The sequence below is a fragment of the Chelmon rostratus genome, chromosome 14 (genome assembly GCF_017976325.1).
Source record: "Chelmon rostratus isolate fCheRos1 chromosome 14, fCheRos1.pri, whole genome shotgun sequence".
NCBI classification, from domain to species: Eukaryota; Metazoa; Chordata; class Actinopteri; order Chaetodontiformes; family Chaetodontidae; genus Chelmon; species Chelmon rostratus.
The window spans coordinates 5,899,618-5,924,613 of NC_055671.1; the positions used below are offsets into that span (position 1 = coordinate 5,899,618).

At 41.9% G+C, this 24,996-nt stretch overlaps 2 protein-coding genes across 2 annotated transcripts; both read left to right on the forward strand.

The window, feature by feature from the left end:
• Positions 1 to 217: 217 nt before the first annotated feature.
• On the forward strand, positions 218 to 10,326 carry mogat2 (monoacylglycerol O-acyltransferase 2). The gene is made up of 6 exons (XM_041952906.1): positions 218 to 311; positions 1,698 to 1,876; positions 8,553 to 8,757; positions 8,947 to 9,121; positions 9,432 to 9,631; positions 10,172 to 10,326. The coding sequence occupies exons 1-6, from the start codon at positions 218 to 220 to the stop codon at positions 10,324 to 10,326; spliced, it is 1,008 nt and encodes a 335-aa protein (XP_041808840.1).
• Positions 10,327 to 15,156: 4,830 nt separating this feature from the next.
• On the forward strand, positions 15,157 to 23,581 carry dgat2 (diacylglycerol O-acyltransferase 2). The gene is made up of 8 exons (XM_041952590.1): positions 15,157 to 15,287; positions 17,077 to 17,205; positions 17,453 to 17,560; positions 17,924 to 17,994; positions 20,665 to 20,869; positions 21,799 to 21,973; positions 22,998 to 23,200; positions 23,427 to 23,581. The coding sequence occupies exons 1-8, from the start codon at positions 15,248 to 15,250 to the stop codon at positions 23,579 to 23,581; spliced, it is 1,086 nt and encodes a 361-aa protein (XP_041808524.1). The 5' UTR covers positions 15,157 to 15,247.
• The last annotated feature ends 1,415 nt before the right edge of the window (positions 23,582 to 24,996 follow it).

Sequence of the window (24,996 nt, forward strand, 5' to 3'; positions counted from 1 at the left end):
ATGTGTTTTAGCAGCTTCTTCCTTGCGGGGTCAAAAGTCAGATGTGGTAGATATGGATTGACAAATCAAGCCCTATATTGAGTTTGTGAGATAAGCCTGTCAGTCGGGGGTGATGGTGGAGAGGTGAGCAGGGCAGACTTTGGACCCATGTCACTTGCTCCTCTTCTTTGCCAGAGACTGCAGCTCCTCCGTTTGTCTCTCTTCTCTTGTGGAAAACATGAAGATTGATTTTGCCCCCCTGGGCATGCCTCTGCACAGGAGACTGCAGACGGCTGCTGTGCTGCAGTGGGTCTTCTCCTTCCTCGGACTGGGTGAGAGTGCATGCCTTTATGTATGTCCACTGGAAACAAAAGGAAATGATGGTGTGTTAGTGGGGTGCTGTTCCTGAAGTTATTTTACAAACATGCTGGCCTAGATCCTCTTGAGTAAAGCATAAATGAATATGACAGGTAAGGAACTGTTGACTTAAACTGCTGGACAGCCAGAAGTGGAAGCCAGGTAGGATCTGACCTGGGTGCAGTCCATATGGTGTGTATTGGTTTGGCTCAGAAAGACATGTGTTACATGTTAGCGGTTCCTACTTCCTACCTTTATGTGACAAACCCCACAGCCGTGTCGTGTTCCTGTGTTTTCATTTGAATTTATTTGGAACTGGATGTTATTTAACACTATTGATTACATAAAAGTGGATATTGTTACAGTACCTCTTGTCATATAAGATGTAGTGATCTTAGAATTCTCTTTATTTTTCAGAAGGTTTGGTTTGTACGATCACCATTCATTAACTCTCAATCTCAGCCGGTGGTGTTCAGGTGTTACAACTGAGTGGAGTTGGTGGGAGGTGTGTCCTGTCAGCTTGTTAGTCATTCATTGATGTTTGTGGCAACAATCAGCCTCACGCCAATTTGTCTTCATGTTTTTTTTAAGTCTCTTGACCAGGATAGGGAGCAATAATAGACAGTACAGTAGAATTAGTTAAAGACTGTCAATATACAACAGATCACACAATGTACCGCATGCCACAACATCAGATGAAAAATGGAATGCAATTGCAAGAGCATGAATGACATTTCATCCTAAAAACAAATTTAAATGGCGCTTCAAACAACCTAAGAGCTGTATTAAGCCATAAAAACAAGAAGAGCAATGCAACGCTTTGAGACCACACATCAGTTAAGATACTCCGAAACCCTGCTAGCCAGAATAGAGAACACTCAGTTTTCAGCAGCTATGATTTCATTTCAAAAATGACACATCCAAATCTTGCAGAGGGTCCAGGCGAAGGGAGCAGTATCTCTTAGGCCTCTTTCAGTGCTGTATTGTTTTTACACGGAAGTCTGGTAACACTGATGACTGTGTGCACCCAGAGAAACCAATGGTGCTTGAGATGAGAACGAAAACAGGAATAAATCTGTTGACGTCAAACAAGCACACACTCCCACTGCTATCAGTAACCACCAAAACCACTCCTGATGTCATCTGCAGCAGAACTAAAGGCTACTGATGCAGAGCAGATACATAATTCATAAAAGGGCAAACTCCAGTCAAACTCATGATTTTCCAGTAATCACACATACAGCATGCTTTGCATTTGTTATGCCGCATCCGAATGGAGGCTTATATATGTAATGCACTTGTCTACAGTATGTTGCAGCTCCGAACCTGCTACTCACTCCACGAATGCCCTCTCTCCCCAGCACCCACCTGCATCTTCCTGTTCTTTTACCTCCTGTTCACCCGCTTCTGGCTGATCAGCGTGCTGTACTCTGTCTGGTGGTTCTTTGACTATGACACTCCTTCACGTGGAGGCCGCAGGGTGCCCTTCCTGTGTGGCCTCAAAATTTGGGAATACATGCGGGATTACTTCCCCATCAAGGTGAGAGACACCTTTTAGACTCTTGTTGCGTATGGCCTACATTTCAGTCACTGTGTGTGCTGTATATGAACATCACTACCATTTAGCAGACCATGTAACGTGAGGTGAAATTTACCTCTGCGGGTCAGAGAACAGGACATCAGAACGTCTTGCTCAGCCAGTTCATTTTATCTAATCTTTGATCTCCAGCTACATATGGGCAGTGGCTCTTGCCTCTGTTCTTGGCAGCAAATTAACCACTGACAGAAGACATCCCTGTGTTCCCTGTACTCATGTACTGTGTATGTACGCATAGCCTCCAGTAAACTGTATTGTTGCCTGTCTAAAGGCAGTACTGTCAATACTAACGCTCTCTAAAATACTACAAGATTTATTCCCTTTCATGCTGAAGTTAGATTAGCCGCACATCCAGCACATAACCCCATGAAAAACCACTGTTACCTCTGGACAAAGCCAGGTGAGCTGTTTCCCCAGCCTCCAGTCTTTATGCTAAGCTAAGCTAACCATCTCCATGCAACAGCTTCATTTATAACATGAGACATGAGAGTGGAATCGATTCATCTGGACCTCATCGAGAAAGCAAACACGCACATTTCACAAAATGTCAAACTGTTCCTTTAATCTTGTAGCAGATCATTGTCCTCGCAGTGATTTTTCACAGATGCTCAGCAGATGCTGCTGCAAGCCAGAAGTCTCTCAGAGTTCAGAAGCACTGATCGCTCTTAAAATATATTTATCTATTCCTTTTTCAGACAAGCAGGAACATCACCCACATGTTCCCACCCCTCCCTTCACATGTGCTGTGTGATATAGCCGAGGAAGGGTTTCCATACCTGTTTAAAACCACATGTCATATCGGGTTTCCTTCATTATAAAATACTAGGGAACTCTGTGGTTTCAAAACAGGGGGATATCTCTATGTTCCAGACCTTAATGATTATCTTTTTTTTGCAGTGACTTTTCCATACTGCATTGACAAAGTTTTCCACTTGCTGTTTCAAAAGTAGTGATGAGGATGGGTAGAATGAATTGAGATTAACACATGAATAATGGAGTGTACGTATGACCTTATACTGAATTAACTGTCTTCAGTTAATTAAGCAACACTGTATGCTGTGAACACATTCAGCCCACGTGTCTTCTGAAATTTCCACTCCTATTTCACTCTCCCAGGACCCCCTCAGGTGCTGTGTAGATGGTGCAGTCTGACCCATGAATACATTTACAGGCACAGCTTTTTGGTATCAGGTGCAGCTGTCAATCAGGACTGAAGTTCATCAGAAGAATTCTAACGTCTCCTTTGACATAGTTCCTGAGCTGTAGATATCTGAAAAAGATGGGATGGCTGCAGTGTAAGCCGTGCCTGTAAACCGTGACATTGATCCCACCAACCACTGACTGCTCGTCACAAGCTCCTCTCTTGTAGCCTGCAGTGTCCCTCTTGTGGTCATGCATGACTAGTGCATACATATGACTTAAGCTAATTTGATAACTGGCTTTTGTAGTGTTTGACGCTGCCAGATCCCACCAGCTTTACATCCCACCAGCTTAACATCCAAAACGATGACATGTTCTCTAAAGGAAGGATTAGATGTGATTTAAATCATGACACAGTAGTCTATATTTGCCCGTTTAGCTCAACTATATGAACTAATCAGATTCTGGTCACTTATGTACATGGCATCGCACACATTTAACAGCAGTAAAATGTGTATATAGACTCATTTTTTTAAATAAAAAATATATAATTCAGCAAAAGACCATGCATTTCTGAGATTGCAGCACATCAATTTGAGATATAGATGATAAAGAAATGTTATCTAACGCATTTTAATGCCAGTGCTCCTACTGTCATCATCATCATACTTTATTTTACATACTTTACATACATTAAAAACAAATGCAAGGAAAAAGAGTACAAGATGGGAAATATTGGAGCAATAAAAGTAATAACAAGAAAAGTCAGGACAAGGTAAGATAAGGCAGTTAGGGCAGTGAGCACCATAAAAGCAGCACCATATAGAAATAAAAGCCAGGAGAAGACTAGTACAGAGGTAATAATACGATGATAACAGGACCAATGAGTTGAGTGACGTTAAGGTTAATCTCAGTGTTTTAAACAGATAGATGATAATGTATTTTTTTTAATTATTATCATTAAAGAGATCATACGGACACAAATAGTGGAAGAGAAAAAAAATGCAAGATATAACTGACAATATAATTCAACACTGCAAAGGAAAATCAACACGTTTCAATTAAAATAAAGAATTATAAGCTTTTTGTACTGTATTAAATTACATCAGCTGGGGTTTCACAATATTCTGATTTATTGGAAAAAGGTGTGAGTTAATGGAGATGGTTATTGTGTCAGTCTCTCATTAGAGATCGTGTGTGCATTTATAGAAGAATGCTGTTTCTACTTTTTTCCCTCTATAAAAATAAATAATAGTTCAGTCGTTTCCAAGAGTCAAAAATGTGTAAGACTCCCTGTTCTCCCCTGGTCTCACATATGATGTTCAAAGTGGATCATATCCAGCATCATTTGACTGTATGCCACATTAAGTCTGAAACAGAGAGTCAGTGTTGGGCTAAAGAGAAACAGTATCCTGGAGAGCCTAATTAGTTTCACTGGTGTATCTTTTCCCCACCGTCTCTAATTACAGCATTACCAGCTCCGACTAAAAACTCACCAGCTGTGTGTGCTCGCTTGGTTTTTAAGACAGGATGATGATTATGATGCAGATTCATGTGACTCAAGGACTCAAGGATGGACCTTATGTCTGCCAGGGCTGCACAATCCTCTGCACGGGTTATTTTAATAATATGAAAGATTTTGACATTTTGAAGTTACCTCTGCATCTGCATCTGAATACATATTGAAATACACATTATGCTGATTGACTGTTGGCAGCCATTATGTTGGAGAACAACTGAATGCATCCAGGGACTCTCAGGGCTTTACGAAAGAATGACACATGCAAAATTTCAAGTGAGTCAGACTCCTGACCACTCACTTATGGCCATCTACTGTCCGTTTATCACAATGCAATAAGCAATGTGTTTTGACATTTTTGAAAATGCATTTTTTTTTTTTTAGCCAAGAGCTAGATGAGAAGATCGATACCACTCGCTCTCTGTAAGCTTAAGAGCAAGCTACAGAGAGTCTGGAAAGACTGAAAACAGCTATCATGGCTCTAGCCCGGCCAAGAAAAAGTACATAACAAGAGTCAATCCAGCACATAACCCAGTGTAAAACCACAACTTCTGGTTTTTACCTGAGTTTTTCTATAGATTAAACAAACAAGATATTAGTTATTGTATCTTAAGAAGTGGTTATAAAAAAAAAATATCTTGGCTGGATGTTAGACCACTGCCTCCAGTCTTTATGCTAAGCCACAGAAGGCTAACTGTCTCCTGGCTCCCGCCAATAGACAGACATATGAATTGGTTCAATTTTCTCATCTAACCCTTGGCAAGAAAGTAAAAAGTGAATAAGCATATTTCATAATACAACCTTTTTTGTTTGACATGCTGTCGAAGAATTTGGCAACCAATTAGAGCAAACTGGTCGACTGTAGTCTCTGAAAAAACTATTTTTTTTTCAGGCTCATCCAAGTAGTTTCTGCACAACATTTGTAGGAAAAAAATGGATAAAATGCATAGGAGGAGAGAAGGAAAACAATGTTTTGAACTGTGAATAGTGAAAATGTACTAACCCCCCCAAAACAGACCAAAAGAATTAAGGAAATCCTTTAAAAGTATCTCTGGATCCAGATCCACGTCAACAATTACTTATTCTCTGGGCTTTTGGTGCACCAAATGTTGTTGACTAAAACCAAAGTCCTTGGCAGGGATGAGAGCAGATTATGTCGCGGTGACAACCTTGCAGGAGGACCCTGCGATTGGTCACTGGACAGTTTCTTTGTTTATAAACAGCTGCAGTCCTCATTAGTGGAACTCGAGCCAATGATTAACTGTGAGGCACAGGCCACCGGCAGCAGGTACCCACAATACAAACAGAGGGGACACAAAACAACACGGCAGCTTTGTGGACGTCCAGTATCATGACTTACATTACAAACCCTTTCAGTCTGATTTTTTTACAATGTAGAGATGATCAGCCTCCAGAAAATGTTTAACCAAAGTCCCTGGTACCGCCTCAGTGATTGGTGGATTTTGTCACTTTTATTAGAAAATAGAAAGAAGGGAAATACATAAAGGAACATGAGAAAAGTCAAAATAGAATCTGAGTGAATGACATTCCCTTTCTGAAGCTGCATGTTTGTCTCTGAGAAGACATCCTGGCTATCAGGAGACTGTGTGGCTGTGAATGCTGCACTTTTTTTTTTTTTTTTTTACAAAAGGCCACAATGGTCACCATGTACTGCAAAACAAACTCAGCACATGACAAGCGACTCTTTGCCCTTGATAGTGACCTTTACTTTTAGTGCCTCTCGCTATCTCCTCCCTCCCCACTCTGGGCTAGTGGAGGCATGCAAACAGCACTCCACAGGTGAGATATGTTATCTAGTGTTGTACAGTGGATGATCAAGAACCACTATTTCTGACAGTACAGAGAAATATGACTCCAAGGATTGATAACATGTTAAATGGCTCATCTAACACTAGACTCACTTCACCTGCCATATAAAAAGAAAATCTGTGCCAACTAGAAACACTGAAGCATCTTCTGTGGTCCCTGCCCAGTCACAAACAAATGGAGAGTGATACTGTTGTAAGGTGCTGAAGTTCATCTGAAGGGATAAAAAGGGACTGGAGCACACTGATTGGTTTGCAGCCTTTAATTGTGCAAACACACTGAGGTTTCAACACTACTGTGTCTTCATCAGAGTCGAACCATGTTTTCCCCTGGGGAAGTTTGCTGCCCTCAAACTGAGAAGCACCTGATTCAGCTGCACACTGCCACACTACTCAACTAGAGTTCATTATGACTTTTAAATAGATTTAAAGAGCTTTTCCAGACCCTTATCATCTCTGTCAGTGAACTAATGGCTCTCAATCAACAGGCAACTTGCTCACTCCAAATACTACAAAACAAACATGCTAAGTATCATTGGGGAACTCCACCGACTTTAGACATTAAGGTCTTTTTCTGAGTGTTGGCCAGTATTACTGCATATGTGACAGAAGCTGAGGAAAGCCTTTAGTGTTTCTATAGGGAGCTGTGTGAAATCTGATAAATGTCCTCGAGTGATGTCACTTGAGTCAGCGTTGCTTGGTAATAAAGGCTACAAGTTTGAAAATGAAAAAAATCGGTGGGTGTAGAGGTAGAAAGAAGAAAGCTTAGCAAAACTGACAGCCTGCTGGAATGAACTGGAGTTAAGCTAATTAAAAAATATTGCAGACGTAAAGAATTACTCTGTATATTTGACACGCTACATGTAATGTCTGCTTCACATCTAACAGGAAGGACACTCTGAAAACTACTCACCGCAGTGAACTGTGCAACACATCAGTCCTCCTGTCTGTTTGCACACTACTTCACAACATTCACTATCTGTTGATGCCTTCAAGGTACCATTACTATCACAGGAAAGTCACAGTGCTGGAAGAACAAAACCTCACAGACAGGTCAAAGGTACACAGTACATATCACTCTGTGTACAATGACTTCAATAGCTGTGTGTGTTTTGCAGTAGAGATGCAGTGAGGCCACTGCGACTGTTATTATTTTCAGCGAACGCACATAATAATGCTAGAGATACATCTGACTCCCTGTTCTGCATATTTGGCAAACCTTTGCTGGTGTGGTAGTATTACTTCTCTCAGGTGCACAGACTGAGAGTATGATTACGATGACTCAATTTCATGCAGTTTTGCACTACTCGTGGCACTCAGTAATCACACTGCACTTTCTTCAGGAAATACAAAATCTAGTTGTCTAGTCTATGATGCATCAGTTGCATTTTACCGATGTAGTGGGTAAGGGTGGAGCCAGTGCTAACTTCTTTAGATACAGTTAGGCAGTTCAGCTCAAGGGTCACCAGATAAATCTGAAGGGTCATGAGATGATTAATGAGAGAGGAAAGAAGACAAAAGCAAAGTTCTGCTACTTATTTGCTTTTTTTGAGGAACTCAAACATTTATTTAAATAAAGCTACCTGAGACACTCAGAAAGGACAACACTCCAGTGAAACTGCCAACTATTCACAGGAGTCACAATCTACAGAGGCTGAGAACAACTGGGTTATTATTTAAGAATGCATTTTATTTTATAAGCTTATTACATGTGTTTTATGTACAATTTCAATCTGAAAAGTAACCAGTAACTATATCGGTCAAAGAAATGTCATACAATGAAAAGTGCAATATTTACCTCCACAAAAAAATGGAAATACTCCAGTAAATGTTCAATTACCTCAAAATTGTATTTAAATACTGAGTTTGACTGAATGCACGCAGGTACCTTCCACAGCTAAAGGATAGGGTTTCAGATGTTTTCAGAGCGTTTGCAGAGGCCACAGAGAGGAGGGATGAGAGAGGGTTCAGAGGGTCAAAGACAGTGTTGAAACTGGGACATCCAGGCACCTGTTTGGATGGCAGCCTGCTGGGTCACTGTTCGCCCCTTCAGGAAGAATCAGATAAATAAAATATTCTAACTGAGTAACCGACATGACAATTTTATTTTCGCAACCTTCTTTTCTCCCCTCAGCTGGTGAAGACAGCTGACCTGGACCCCAGGCACAACTACATCCTGGGCTTCCATCCCCACGGCGTGCTGGTGGCGGGAGCCTTCACTAACTTCTGCACCTATGCTACAGGCGTACGACAGCTGTTTCCTGGCCTCACCACCTACCTGCTCATGTTGCCTCTATGGTTCAGAGCTCCATTCTTCAGAGACTACGTCATGTGTGCAGGTGTGGGCCAGAGACGTCTGAATCACACTCAATCAAAGCAGTTTATTTTCAGTTTAATTCAGCTGAGTATTATTATACTGACACAAATGTATTGTTTTTTATTTGATTGTGTTTAAGGTATTATTTGACTGTACTTTAATTGTTGTATAACTTATTGATTGCTTCTTGTTGCTTGTTGCAACAATGCAGGTTTGATTCCTTCTGACAAAGAGAGTGCCAGCTATCAGCTCCGCCAAAGGGGTGGTGGTAACGCTATTGTAGTAGCAGTCGGTGGGGCCCCAGAGTCCCTTGATGCCCATCCTGGGACCTACAATGTAATCTTGGCTGAGAAGAAAGGCTTCATCAAAATGGCTATGGAGAACGGGTAAGAGCAGAGAGCCCTGGGGGAATGAGGTTTTCTGTTAAATACAGCTAATTCTCCAAGGTCTTATGGCTTATCAAAAGGATTGTGTCAATCTGTTCATTTTAGGGTTGTTGCGGCTTGAGTGTGACCTTTTGAAACAGAGGCTTATTCAAGTCCCTCACATGGAATTTCCTGGGAAAGCACATAGGCCATTATGAGATCAATGTAGAATGAAACATGATGTAAAACACAAGGATATTAAACATGTGGACAATGTTACTTAATACTAGTTAAACAATTGAACAGCCTTTTCACTGAAAATCTATTTCAGTGCTCATCTGGTGCCGATCTTCTCCTTTGGGGAGAATGAAGTGTTTGACCAAGTGGAAAACCCCAGAGGAACGTGGCTTCGCTGGACACAGGAGCGGCTGCAGCATATCATGGGTGTCGCCCTGCCTCTCTTCCACGCACGTGGCATTTTCCAGTACTCCTTTGGTCTCATACCATACAGAAAACCCATCAATACAGTAGGTGAGTAAACCGCTCTGTTCACATATGACTCTGGGTAGTACAGTACATGCAGCAGGTTGCAGCATGCAGCCACTTTCTTTCTTCCCTGATTGCTTTGATCGATTTCTGTGTCCACTAATGGAAACATCACATGCAGTATATCAAATAAAGGATGCACCACTTTAGACTTTGTCTGGCAGGCAAAAACCTGATCTACATTATCTCTGATCATGCATTTCCCAACCAGCTGTTGATTTTGGCAGAAGCACCTGATGTCACTGAGTTGGCAAAGAGAATTTGGGTGAATGTGAGTATTATCAGTCAGACAAAGAGCAGGATTTGTCAGCCCAGCAGAGAAAGTCAGAGATGTGGCCCAGCCTGATGCAACCTGCCTTAGCAACAGCGACTGACACGCACCACAGGAGCTGGTTGGCGTGCAGCCTTCATGCCACCATGTTTTAAATAAATAGACCTCCAACAAGATCAAACAGACCATGTATGCAAATCTTAAAGTGCACTGCCGCTGAGTGTGTTGACCTTCACCTTGTCACCTCTGTGCAGTTGGAAGGCCAATTAAGGTGGAGAGGAATGAGAAGCCAACGGCCGAGGAACTTAATGCCCTCCACCAGCGGTACATGGACGAGCTCAGCGATCTGTTTGAGGAGCACAAAGGCAACTATGGAGTGGACAAGGACACGCACCTGACCTTTGTCTAAAGCGGACTGACGATGCATTTGAATGCGTATTTATTTGTGAAGCTCTGGTACTGCAGGCTCTTGTACCCTCTGACTGGCTCTGTAAGCCTGACCTTGCTCTCAACTGATTCTCAATTTGTTCTGCAACAAGACACACTGCTATATCTGTTTCTACAAGGTAGGATTCAACGACTGTATGAGAGAAAAGCAACCTGAACGCAAATCGTACGCATCCACTTACTGACACGGGTCACTTTTCAGGGCTGTGTGGGTTCTGGTTCACACACAACACTAATGACACAAGTCAAGTTTTCCTCACTTAATCTCACAGTTGTGGCATGTGTCTGCAGTTTGGGATTTTGTGCAACAGCTAGCACTTTCTCAAACAGAGTCATAGGTTGAATGTGAGTTGCAACATTATTTGGAGACACTGTCATAAAACACCAACATAATTCAGCATCTTTGCTATACCCAGGGGAAATAAAAAATTTCATGCACACCACTCACCTGAATTGTCTTTCATTTGTTTCTATAATGTGGCTTTGCAACATTGAAGGAATATGTCCATATTTCAATGATGGAAAGCAACAAGCACATTTATTCAAGCAGTGTGCGAGAGAGTGTTACTTCAACTGAGTACCATTTTTTGCAGCTTTCTGCTTCTTCTCCAGTACGTTTCAGAGGAGCTTATTGTACTTTTCATTTATTTCACTGCTATGGTTACTAATTATTTTTCTGATTAAGATTTTAACCTTATTAATACAGTGGTTCAGAACATTTCTGGCTTGTTGCCTCTTCTAAAGAAAAGCAGCTGAGGTCCTTTGACTTTTCCCCTCTAAACTCCTCACATGGTATAATTTGAATAACTGTTTCAGGCCAAATTATCCAGTATTTCACAAAAAAGGAAGGATAAGAGAAACCCCCCAAAACTGAAGACACATTTGTGTAGCAGAACCTCTCAGATCTTATGACCCTCTGGAGGAGATCAGCCCACAGGTTAAGAACCACTCGACTAAACTACCAAACTTTACATAACGTAGTTAAAACTAGCTCGAACCAGCTACAACAGCAAAATGCTGCTCACACACTGACAACTGAATAATTTCATGTGAAACAGCATCAGTCGCAGGAGCCATTTCCCTGCCGAACAGGATGTTTATCAAAAATGTCTGAAAAGACAAGACTTTTTAAACACATGGAAAAACACTGATTTTTCTGTGCAATTTATTATTGAGCTTTATATTCTCAAGATTATTTTAATTACTAAGATGACTAAATGTGCATTGCCATCAAACTTAATGTGAAATAAGTCTGCAGGACATAAACTTAACTGGGTGGTTTGGGTTACATGTGGATCAAACATGCCCTATAAATATGAGTATGTGTCTAAATTTCACTTATTGTTTCATTAATTCTAAATTCAACATCAGAGGTTGAGTGTCTGGCCTTGGGTTCACGTTCCCACAAGATAACAGTGTCTGTGAACTTTGGTAGACACTTTTTATATGACATGGCAGGCTTCTGATATTTCCAAATGAATGACTGGCAATGCCCTGATCCTTTCATCACAGTCTGGACAAGGTTTGTGTGTGTGGGCTGATAAAAATGCTGACTAAAAGAAAAGGTTACAGCAGCAATGTGATGCAAAGTAGGCACATAATTGGGAAAATATTACAAAAATAAAAAGGCACTAAAAAAGTTGACAGACAGTGAATGAATGTGACAATTTACCCTCACCTAGGTGACCTGTAAGAATCTAAAGCCACCTGAAACCAGTCATCAGTAAACCAGTGATAAGTGTGGAAAAGACAGGCCAAGCTGTATTAGTACGGAACAAAAGCAAAGACTATCACGGAGTAAACAGTTCTGTATTCATGGATTTGATAGTGACACTAAGAAGAGTAGATTCTCTTACAGATTGACAGTCTTTTATTCATGATATTAAGGACACTGTTGCTATGGGGACGATAATCATGTGTCACATTGGAGTCTGCTGCATGAACAAAGCTGCTCACAGCTGATAACTGCATTGTTTTGGATTCCTCTCGGATGGGCGTGAGTGAGGTCAGGGTAACAACGTTATTGACTAATTTTTGAAGACAGTGGTCAAAGTACAGCTGCGTTCACCGACTCCTTTGGCTCTTACAGTCTCTTATCTCGGCTTTCCCTCAAAAGAAAACAAAACGGAAATGGAGGTCCGATCCCCAAAGTCGTTACAAATACACACTCAGAGGCCACTTGTACGCTAATGTGATCCAATACGACAGCTCTGGCAAGTCGACTTCTACAAAGCTTGTCATTTTTCAACTTTTGCTGACGGTGTCATAAATGTCATAATTCCATTTTATGGTTATTATTAAGGTCAGGTGGTGTTGCACTGAAGTGCATTATAGTAGACAAAATATTAGGAACACCACTCCAAACTACAGCCTCAATAATAAACATGCAGTTATATTAATACCTCTCTAAAACAGCATTATTATCTATGCAAAGGCAGAATTTATGGTAGAGCTGGTGAACTGGATCACATCAGATTGCAGACAGGTACCTAACGAAGTGGCCACTGAGTGTTGTATTAGGATAAAAAGTTGCATTAGGATAGAAAATATGACTGCCTATTGAGTTCTTATGGGAAGCAAATGCAGAGAGGAAGCTTGCATGATAACAGTCATATCTATAGATGATTTGGTATCTGCTCCACAGATATGCTGTGCTATACACAGCATGAATTATGCAAGAATGTGGAACACTGAAAAACAAAACAGGTGAGATTAACTGACGTATTGCATCACACATGCAGAAATAATTCAAGAACTGACATGACTGAACCAAAGACTCATCTTGATTAAATTGGACTGGAAAGAACAATCAATGCAAAAATAGCCATTTGACCATAAAGAACAGAAAGGACATACAGGATATGAGAAGTGGATTGCTGAGCCTGTAATGTAAAATTGTTTCCAGCCCAGTACATCACTGATGTTCCAAAGTTGGTGGATGTTGACATTTCTCAACAGCAGCCTCATGTCAAGGACTGTATGACTGATTTCATCCAAAAGCAGTTATGATTCTTGGGCCTGGTCCCACGAGATATGTGCTATCAGTGAAACGCTTTGGGATGAACCACATTAGATGCAAAGTGTAAAAGATTTTTCGGGCTATAATATTGAATTTGATGAAGAGATATGGAACAAGGACATGGACTGGGCTGTTACTGAAAAGATTCTGGGAATCATGACTTCAGCAGAATGACCTGCTGCCTTAGACCTGGGTGTGTATTTATGCATTAGTGGTTCAGTTGGGCTTTTTGAAAATATAGTTTCCTTACAGTGTGGTGAGGTGTCAGGATACCATGAATCTGCATATTAAATTTGTAGTTCTTTTCTGATTCAGCACCCAGCCCGACAGTTACTGCTCACTGCTGTGGGTGTGTGCTGAACCAGAATCTGATGGCTGGGGGGATATGTACTGCAGCACTGTACTCCAACCACCCCATGACTCATTCACATGTAACGAAGCACCTAACATTATCTTAAAGGATGTAAACAATGAACATGGCTATTGTTTGTAGTGCATGCAGGTAGGCAGGCGCATAGGTAGACAGGCAGGTGGGCCATCCAATAATACTACATTTCATTTGGGATGAATTTTTTTCTTTTTTTTGTCAGAGCATTTGATTTATTGATTGCTGCTGGGATTTAAAGAGAATTTCAACAAGTATAACAAAAACTATCGGCTTGCTGAGCGTCCCTGCAGTGCCGGCTGGCAGGCTCAGTCTCTTACTTACCTGGAAGCTTTAAACAGATGGCAGCCTCTGTAGACTTACATAATGCAGCCCACAGCATGCCTCGTGAAGTCATGAGGGCATGACTTACATGTTCAGTGCCACTGCAACAAATGCAACATCTCTCCAATGCTTCACGAGACCCGTGCTAATTGTTCTGTAAAGGATGCTTCTTTGCATCAATCAAATAGCACTGCCGCGAGGTGCAGTAGCAGCTCCAAACACAGAGGAGAATGTAATTTGTTGCCTTGGCATTGAACATGTGTGATAAGGCTTGGTGAGTTCATCAGGTGGGCAGCAGTGGCTTGTATTGTGTAAGGCTGCAAATGCTGCAATCTGTTCATACTGTAAGAGTTCAAACATCATAGGATTTTAAATAGACAGCCAAGATCTGTTGCTCTTCAAGAAGAAATAACGTGACACCACTTCAGGCACAAAAGCCTAATTGAAAGCAGCAAACCTCACTGCTGAGAGTGTGAAATCAATATAGAAGCACAGTATTACTTAAAGGCTGCAATCACATGTGGGTGTTGCCTGACCACTGACAAACTGTAAGAAAAAGTAAATGTAAGAATTTCATTTTCATACATAAGAACCATGGGACACACAGAATCTCAATGAAAATACAGGAAAGACTATAAGCCTGTCTTCATAGGTAAGTACCACAGAGCAGTTCACATACTCTCAATGATACATGGAAAAACTGACTTACACCGCGATCAGCGCTCTGTCAAAAGTGGGATGTCTCAGATCCAGGTTCTGTCTGTTTGTGAAGGTGAGGCAGGACTAATGGTCAACAAACTACATGTTTTTCACGGTTGACCCACAGATGACCCACGTGACTTTCCCCATAAATGCACAGAGGAGGCGCAGCGGCGACGCTCACTCCGGCTCCTGGTCTCACACCTGCGCTCCCTGCACGGCGCGGACGCCTCACGTCCTCGCTCCTCGCTCGTTTACTCGCAGACTTTTGCGCTCTTGTCTCCGTGTTTGAGGCTCCTCCCCGCATCGATTAAATGCCCGCTCGGCCCTTCAGTCGCCTGCAGTTGAAGCAGTGGTGACGGAGGAGCTGCGAGGCAGGACTGCTGTCATTCTGACAGCAAGCACACGTTAGAGTTTTCTCCTTCGGGCACCCTCACCGTCCAGGAAGCCTCAATTATGAAGACCATTCTTGCTGCATACTCCGGCGTCCTCAAAGGTAAGACGGGTTTTTGTTTTGTTTTGTTTTTTTCTTGCTTAAGAGGTGTAACAAGAGGCCACTTGAAGTAAAACAGTAGAGGTGGTCAAACAAACTCAGTCCTGGAAGAGGTCACAAAGACCCCCATTTTAAAAAGCTTTTATGATTAAGAAGAAAGTTGTGTATTATAAGACACTGCATGTTCTACTGTGGCTGACACCAAATAATATTAATGATAGTTTATGATGAGGTCAGGCAGTTCCAGATTTACTACTGAATATCATTATTCTAGTGTTTGATCTGTTCAGGCCGGTGCTTCCAAGTCAAGTACTGACAGAACAGAAGTCAAGTCATTTTTATTCATGCTGCCGAATATCTGAAAATCACAACGAGCCTCGGGAGGCTTTCAATCTGTGCAGCACACGACACCTTCTGTTTTTAGACCGCTGATTCAGGTGAGGTAAAACTCCCCTGCAAAGCCTGTAATGGGGGAAGCAATGTATGAAACCTCAGGGAGGTCACCAGAGCAGGCGCCCCTCTGCCGGGAGGGACAGACATGTGATAGATGAGTACAGAAAAGCCCGAAAGATAATCACAGCGCATACAAGTTATGATGACAAAATCCCAGATGCATGTGGATTGTAAAACGTATGTGAAGAATATGCATCCAGGTGTCACTAACCAGGTAGGACCTGAGCCGCACACCGTCCTCTAGCTGCGTGTTCTGCAGTTTACTACAGTTCAACTTGACTAAAATTAAAATTTAGGCTAATTATTTGTGAATGGCTAAAACATGAATTAGTGATTTCCTTTGGGAAAATGAATGAGCTTCTTACTTAAAAGGCTATTATGGTACAGAAGCTCTCTATATATTGGCTGTTTTCGTGTTAAATTCCCTTCTTTCCTCAATCAAGACTTGTCAGTGAATTGATAATGATGACGGCTCAAGAACCAGTCAAAATCTGTCACTGTTATACCAAGCCAGTGGAGCACGTTTCTTTCAGATGAACGTTTAAGTCATGAAGCTCTGTACTCCTATCAGCAGGACGCAGACAAACACACAGTCCACCTGGGTGCTTTATGTGCAGGACCTGAGTGTTTGCCTGCCCCTCAGCTGACCAGCTTGACTTGAGAGGACACATACTGTCAGACTGTCAGCCATCGCTGGTTGAAGCCTGGCCAACTCTCTGTCTCTCTCCATCAGTCACTGGCACTGATTCAAGCAGTGATAGCCTTTTAGGAGTCATAGCATCATAGTTTACAGGTAATTCCAACCAGCAGCCTGGCGGTGGGTTATTTTCAGTGTGCACACACGGGATTAGACGACAGTGTTTTCCTGGAGGAGAGATCTTCCCTCTTATTGGCTCTCGGCGGTATGAGCTTGACTAGCTTTAGCCGCTCTTAATGTGTCCGTTACTTTGCGCTCCCCCTTCGCACTCTGTCTCCTCATATGTAACGGCTTCACTTTTATGGGCTGGTGACTGAAAAGAGCTGGTGAGTAGCAGAGGCAGTGTGGCTGTGGCTTGGCTGACATCTCTGTGGATGTGGGCCTCTTGGTAGCATTGTTTGACTGTGTTTTAGGAAATCATTAATCTCTACTTTGTTTGTCCACCTTTGGATTGGTTTAGGAATAGGACAGTATTACTACTTGGAGTGTGTTAACTGCATCTTTCCAGTTTAATTCAGCACCAAATGCTTTAACTGTCTATCTTTAACTGTGTCGTCAATAATCCACCCACATGGATATTTGACAGTTTTCATAAAACTCCTTTTACGCTGCGTTGTCTCATCTTGCACCGTTCGTCTCCAGGCACCGGCTCCAGCATCCTGTCCGCCCTGCAGGACCTGCCCTCGGCATTGTGGCCCTGCAGATCCAAGATGGAAAAACATCTGCAGGTCATATCTGTGCTGCAGTGGGTCATCTCCTTCTTAGCCATGGGTGAGTGAGCGGGTTTGTGTGTGGACGCCACTGTGCATTTCACTTAAGCCGCGAGAAGGCAAAGAAACCTGGAAGAGTTAGCTTGTAGTCTCATTAGTCCAGAATAAGGAGGTCAGATCTCTGGCTCCTGATCACTCCTCCGGCCTCAAACAGAATATTGTTTGTTTACTTTTAGGTAATGTATTTAAGAATGACAGTCATTTCTATTCATATGCTTGATTGTCCTGTCTGTCCTCCGTCCCTCCAGGTGCTGCCTGCACTGTGCTGCTGGTCTACATGTTCTGCACTGACTGCTGGCTTATTGCTGCCATTTACACTGCATGGCTCATCATTGACTGGAACACGCCGAAAGAAGGCAGGACATCAACAATCAATTCAACTATTGCCTAATTTCGTTCAATTTTGACCACTATGTAAAATAAAAAATCACTGGCCTGATGATGATGATGATGATGATGATGATATGTCCTGACAACCTGAATGGATTGCCATAAAATTTTGTACACACATTCTGTACAAATATATCAAGACTGGCATATATTGAATAGTGCTGAAACAGAAAATTAAGTAACAAGCAATTTGAAGAGGTCACTCTGGGCTCGACATAGACATATGACATCTTTTAAAGCAACAGAAAATCGCTAATGAAAATAACTGTTAGTTGCATTTCTAGCTTTGATGTAATGAAGTGATTTCTAATCTGCAATGTTCTCCTCAGGTGGCAGGAGGTCCTCTTGGGTGAGAAGCTGGACCGTGTGGACATATTTCCGAGACTACTTCCCAATCAGGGTAGGTAGCTCTGTCAGCTCGTCAGTGTAGCGCTGTTAATTTATCCAACCCCAACCTTGAAACATGTATGTAGAAACACACAAAGAAATGAACCATGAAAACATGCATTTTATTACTATCACCCATAATGTACACTTACTACTTACAACTCTTGCTTAGGATAGTTAGTATTGTATGCTTTAAGGTGTTCATCGACTTCCAGTCTTGCATAGGTTTGACATTATAGATAAGCTTATCGGGGTGGATGGGGTATCAGCTCGCCTCCAAGCTGTTCCATGTCTCTTGTTGATTATGATGAGGGAATGACGCTGTTGAGAGTTTTAGACTTTGCCCTACCTGATGAGCTAAGGAGCAGTGCGAAGCTCGTCTTGCTGTCAGATATTCCCCACTGAATTTTTAGATGAGAGGACAGCCCTGCTTCAGAGCGTAGCAGAGAGCGTCACTGCAAACTGGCACACACACACGTCAAGTCAAGGTTAGGGTGTGTTTAAGCAGAGGATAGGTGTCCTGTGAGATATTCTGCATGGTTCCGTCAGCTGTAATAGGATTTTACTGAATCATCACTTTTGTAAAGACTAGTGCTGCAATGATTAGCTGAGTAATCAATTGGTGGATTGCCACAGAAACTAATCAGCAACTCTACTGATAATCAGTTAATTGTTTTTGGTCATTTTCTCAGCAAAGACACCAAACATTCTCTGTTCCAGCTTCTCCAGGAAGATCATTTGTTGCTTTTCTTTCATTTGTGTCATTGGTCGGACAAACAAGACAATTGATGATGTCACCGATGATGAAGACACAGGGATAATGTGATGGAGATTTTTCATTGTTTTGTGTCATTTAAGAGATGATTTTTTAAATAGTTAGATGCAGGCCGTCACATCAAACAAAGTTGATCCCTGTAAAAAGAAGACAGGATTGAATGCTTGTCAGATCTAATGCGCCTTCCTGTCTGCGGCTGACGCAGCTTTATCTTCTGTTTGCCCTGATGAAACACAGGCTTTCATTCAGCTACTTTGATCCCATCATTTCTTGACTTGGTGTGTTGCTCGTCAGTCAAAGTGACTTTGTTTCAGTCTATAAAATCGCGTCAGCGTGAGGAGAAACGGTCTGCCCATGTGTTGATGAGCTCATCCACTGTACAGAGGCAAGAGAGAAAAGATGGCTGTCTCACTCCAGGTGGGGGGAATTTGAAGTTCGACTTTTTGCAGCTGAACTTTGCTCATCACATTGATCTGTTCTGTGTGTACTATGGAGCTGTTTGTTTGTCTCAGTGGGCTAATGAGCTCATTCCCTTGCCACCGATATGCTTTACACCAGCCGGCTCTCACATTTATCTTTTAAGAAAACTTAGTTTCTTAATTAACTTAATTATATTATTATGTTATTTAACTTTCTGTCACTGTTGAAATGTTAGTTATCGGCTACTGACACACGCTGAGTCAGTAGTTGAGAGTTCATCTTCGGTAACAGAGTTAAATCAATGGAAGGTGCATTAAGTGATACTTTTACTGCCTCATAACTCAGGATAACCAGGATATATCTGCAGGGGCATCGACTGATTGTAGGGCAAGCGTTCTCCATCTATCATGAGCGTTACTGTATGACTATTATTTGTGTGAGTTGGAAGCCAAATGGTCAAAGTCCAAACCAACTTTAAAATCAAAGTGAGGATTGAAAGAAGTGTAACTGTTATGAAAACAGTTACATGAACGTGTGTGCACGTATGCCTCAACCCTAGAAACAAAGACCCTTCTGTAATATGAGTGTTTTTTTTTTTTGTTTTTTTTTACATAAGTAGTCAATCTTCATCTTTATCCTGTCTCCTCTAACTATACCAGCTGTGAAATGCTGGGTGTATCTCCCTTGGTCCCACTGTGACCCCTTTAAATCTGCCATGCCAGCCAGGTGGAGTGCTTGCGGTACTATGGAGATCTTCAGTGTGATTTCCTTTGCTAATGTAGTTATGCAACTCTTGTGTTTGACCAGCTATTAAGGGAGCGTTGTGTACACATTGTGATGGATCTAAGTCTACAGTGCAGTTTCTATGAGATTATGCAGCTTTGCAACTTCCAACATGAGATCAAGAGGTTAAAATAATGCTGAATGTTTAAAGCTGCACTTTATTGCTGCCAGGTGCGCGATACGTTAGCTGGCTCATTATTTTATGGCTGTGCATTAGCAGACGGAGGAGAGTCATGTCTGGTTTGAGCTGATAAGGGTGTCCTAGTTCTACTAAAACAGAAACTGTGTCCCAAATTCATACGATGGGCTAATTCAGCAGGCCTGGAGTATGCAACAAGTTCACACACAAAAGTGACAAAAGTCATACTCTGCATTACTCTGCATATCCATACATATACATACTCCCTGGTGTACAAGGTATGCATGAAACTCTGGTCAGCATTTTTTACTATATTGTATAGACCAGTCAACTGATAGATTAACCTAGAAAATAATCAGCGGATCAGTAAAGAAAAAAATTATTAGTAGTAGCCAACAACATGCAGCAACGTCATTGTATGAAGTTGGCACATCGCTTCTGTTCTCAAGCCTTTCAGCCATATTGGTCACATGACATTTCTCCTATCAGATGTTCCCAGTCTAACAGTGTGCCCCTCATATGGAAATCAGCCTCACACTGGTCCTCTTTGTGCTATTGTCCTCCAGCTAATTAAAACCCACAACCTGCTGCCCAACCGGAACTACATATTTGGCTACCATCCCCACGGCATCTTCTGTTTCGGTGCTTTCTGCAACTTTGGGACAGAGGCCACTGGCTTCTCCAAGAAATTCCCGGGCATCAAGCCCTCCCTGGCAACCCTGGCAGGAAACTTCCGCTTGCCCGTCCTTCGAGACTACCTGATGTCTGGAGGTGAGATGATTTGAGAAGTCATGGAGCCTTGTAATGTCTGAAAGTCGAGTGCTGTATCTGTTGGAGAACGGACCTTTGTCCTGTTGTACAGCTTAAATAGCTTCTGTTTACTTGAATCTGCCGATTGCACTGATTTGATAGAGCTGTTCTGGTCTGAGGGGCTGTTTGCTCAGGCTTCATCTTTGCCCGTAGATATTGTACATACTCGCTGTAGGTCATTCTAGGTTAATGTACAAATTGTTTCGAAATGTTTCACGTGCAGACAGCCCTCCTACGACTTTCTGTGTGACCTTTCTTTGTTGTAATGTGCAATAATGCAACAAGCTTATCTGGAAAATATCTGTTTTTTTATTCAAACAATGTTTTTCTTTTCAGCTGCAGTAGATCAGATGTTGCTCATCGTTAAAGGGACAGTTCACCCCAAAATCAAAATTTTTTCCTCTTGCCTATACTGATGTTTATCCATCTAGATTGTTTGGATGAGAGTTGCCGAGTTCTGGACATATCGGCTGTAAAGCTTCTCTCTAATGTAATCGAGATAGAAGGCATTTTCCAGAAATCATGACCTGGTTGCTTAAGATAATCCATAGAACTTGTAGTTACACCCGCCAACCGTATCACTTTGCAGGAGGAAGCATGCATCTACTCCCCTAACCTAAGTCTGACATTGCTATCTCATGGAGATTAGTTCATAGCTAGCTGATGCTGCTAACTAACGTTACAGCTCAGCCGAGGAGGACATTAATGTTCACATACTTGCAATGTCACGTCCATGAGGAGTTGCATGTTTCCTTCTGTGCAGTGATATGATTGGGCTACATGAAACCGCTGTAGGAAACATCTGTGGGTTATCTTGAGATGCGTCCTACTTCACTGAAAAATTGATTCTTTCTAACTACTCTAACTGCAATTCTTTTTTTCCCTCTCAGGTATCTGTCCAGTGAACAGGAACTCCATCGACTACCTGCTGTCACGCAACGGGACGGGAAATGCTGTGGTCATCGTTGTCGGAGGAGCAGCGGAGTCTCTGCAGTGTACTCCAGGCATGAATTCTGTCACCCTGAAGAACCGTAAAGGATTTGTGAGGCTGGCCCTGCAGAAAGGGTGAGCTGGCTGCACAACATTCAGACACAAAGACACGTGCAGTTACAGCGACCAAACACAGCCTTGACCAAATCTGTTTTGAACGTGAACATATCATTCTCAGGGCTGCAGTGACTCATTGTTATGAATGAACCCTCGATTATTACTCACAGAAGGGTGGAAGTGACCTCACAGGGAGCATTACCAAAAGCTCTTTATGGCCTGCAGTACCCGTTTGGAAGGGTCAGACTGTGTGAGCCGGCATTGGGCCGTGCTATGCCGTGCATTAATCACTATAACAAACTGGAAGGGAAGTGAACCCGGTTTGTTCCGCTGACCCCAAAAAGCCTGATTCCTTCTCAAGTATCGCTGTGGATCTCAGGGGGCACCTGGTCCAAAGAAGCTTAGCACTTGCTAGAAAAGACATGCAGTTATGCAGAACTTAATTCATAACAACTAAATTAGCATTCCAGCTGAACTAAGCCCAGACTGTGAATTGAGGTCACAGTTGAGGAGGGGTTATACGTTGACTTTGTATTGGTTTCAAGGGCCACAAGATAAAAAGGTTGGGAACCACTGGTGTAGACGATTAAAAGTATAAAAAACATCCATAATTGAGCAGTCATGAAAGTAAGAGTGAGTCTCCAATGTGAAATTTGATTCCAAAGTCAGGATAGCCATTACAGATATGACTAATATTATAGGACAGATTATGTAATATAACAGTAAAAATATCAAGGCATAAAATTTTGGTTATATAAACAGTGACATAACAAGTCACTGTTTGTTTCAGCAAAAAGTTTTTTGTTAAATAGAGGCATTACCCTTTTTGGAACCTTTTTTATTAATTTGCATTTATGAAGTCTCCACCACTAGACATTTGTTGTTTTTTTTTATATATTACAGTATATATTTTGCTCACTTATTTGTTTATGTTGTTGGTTTATTCTAGAAATTTGTTCACATCTGCTGTTTTTGTTTAGCAACGCTTTTGTAAATGAACATTCACGGGACAGTTGCTGAGCTACCTGCTCTGTTTCCGCAGGTCTGACCTGGTTCCAGTGTATTCCTTTGGAGAGAACGACGCCTACAAGCAGGTAATCTTTGAGGAGGGGACCTACTGGAGAGCTGTGCAAAGGAGGCTGCAGAAGATCTTGGGCTTTGCCCCGTGCCTTTTTCATGGATGTGGCCTCTTCTTTGGCGACTCCTGGGGGATCGTGCCCTATTGCAAGCCTATCACCACCATAGGCAAGTTTGTCTGCTAATGTTTGGTTAGTGTGATTCAGAGTGGTAGGGTTATCTTTAAACATGTCAACTATCCCCCAATACTCTGCTGTTTTAGCACATTTCAACAATGACCAACAAACTCTTAACAGATGAACAGAACAAAGTCAGTATTTGCTTCACGAGTGTATCAATGGTTAACACTGAAGATTCTAGCTTTTTGTTTTAATCCTCTCCTGTTCTGTTACAGTTGGCGAGCCGATCACTGTGCCAAAAATTGAGGATCCAACTGAGGAGATGGTGGATCTGTACCATGCAATGTACATCAAGTCCCTCCAGGGCCTTTTCGACAAGTACAAGACCCGGTTTGGCCTGAAAGAGAGCGATGTCCTGTACATCCAGTGAAGGGACGAGGGGGCCTTGTTGAAGCTCTGAACAGTGGCAGCATCTTCAGACCGCCCCCCTCCCCTCTTACCCGCCCCCTACCCACCCCGTCCCTGTCCAATCTTGGTGCCCGGTTTGGATTATCTCTGGACTGCAATCTCTACACATGAACACGTTTGCTAAAGAAACCTTTACCCTCTGGATTGACACATGCACACACACACACACACACATAAATACACACATGCATTAACTCAGGTTAGTCTTCGTTGGACAAAGTTACATCAAATCTCACATCAAAAAGTGTGCCTTGTGTTTTTTCTATTTACATTTCTCAATAAGGCCATCAAGTTTGGACTGTCCCATCAGTGCAGGGGGGGGGTCATTTCCACTAGATGGAGCTAGAAGGTAACATGCAGGACTTAAACCAAGTGCCAATGTTTTCTTTCACTCATGCATCCATGTAATTCTCCCTAAGTTCTTTAAGATCCTACTACATGCTAAAAGCACAAACAATGCAAATGGAAGGTACCACTTTATTATTGGGATAAACCCAAAGATTAATTGAGCCAAAGACATATGTTGTCACCACAGATACATGCATTTCCAGTGAATGAAAGCTGAAAATGAAGGAATTCTACAGGGTGGATTCATATTGTGAGTGCACAATACACGAGTGCCTGTGAATGCCATAAAGTATTAATTGTATTCTGTAGCGAGGAAAAAGCCTATTTTAGTGCCTGTCCCTCAATTAATATTTCTGATGCACTTTCTGTATTGCTGATTACCTTCGGAGGTTTTTGTCTCAAGAAAAATGCCTTATGATAAGAGAATTTGCCAAGACGGTCATTGTGCTGCTTGGTTTGATTTCCCTTTCTTGTCCTACTGGTGTCCAGGTCTGGATCGATGTCTTTGTCTATGCAACAAAAACTACTGTGATGTCTTGTATGTTCAAGCATTTTGGAAAGTTTTGAGCTGCAGTTGAGAAAGATTAAGTTTTAGTGGGTTAAAATCTGGATGTTTGATGATTCCAGTGTACAGTGGATCTCTGTGTAATCATGCCATGGGTGATGATTGAAAAGGAAGGGATTGTACCAGTCGTCTTGCTGGTATTATGTTATGTTTGAGGGTGTCACTAGTACTTTTGTAAAATAAGACTATGTGAATATAGAATATATCAAAATAAGTGAGTTTGTGTCATGTTGGTGGCTGGTAAATTATAACATTGTCATTTGAAGAACAATTTTCTTGACCATTGTGACTTCTTATAAAAAGCAGTGTAATCCATGTGCAATACATTTGCAAGGAATAAACAGCGAGACTTGTCTATATGACGAATGGCATCCTCTGTCTGCCAATATTTAAATTAAACTTTTGTATGTTTTCAGAAGGAGATGTGTGTGTTTTTGTGTATTGTTTTTGGACATATTTTATCC

Coding starts and splice junctions, on each gene's coding strand:
- mogat2 (XM_041952906.1), top strand. CDS start 218: ATGAAGATTGATTTTGCCCCCCTGGGCATGCCTCTGCACAGGAGACTG. Junction 312..1,697: donor CTTCTCCTTCCTCGGACTGG/GTGAGAGTGCAT, acceptor CTCTCTCCCCAG/CACCCACCTGCATCTTCCTG. Junction 9,122..9,431: donor AAAATGGCTATGGAGAACGG/GTAAGAGCAGAG, acceptor AATCTATTTCAG/TGCTCATCTGGTGCCGATCT.
- dgat2 (XM_041952590.1), top strand. CDS start 15,248: ATGAAGACCATTCTTGCTGCATACTCCGGCGTCCTCAAAG. Junction 17,206..17,452: donor CATCTCCTTCTTAGCCATGG/GTGAGTGAGCGG, acceptor CCGTCCCTCCAG/GTGCTGCCTGCACTGTGCTG. Junction 17,995..20,664: donor GAGACTACTTCCCAATCAGG/GTAGGTAGCTCT, acceptor ATTGTCCTCCAG/CTAATTAAAACCCACAACCT.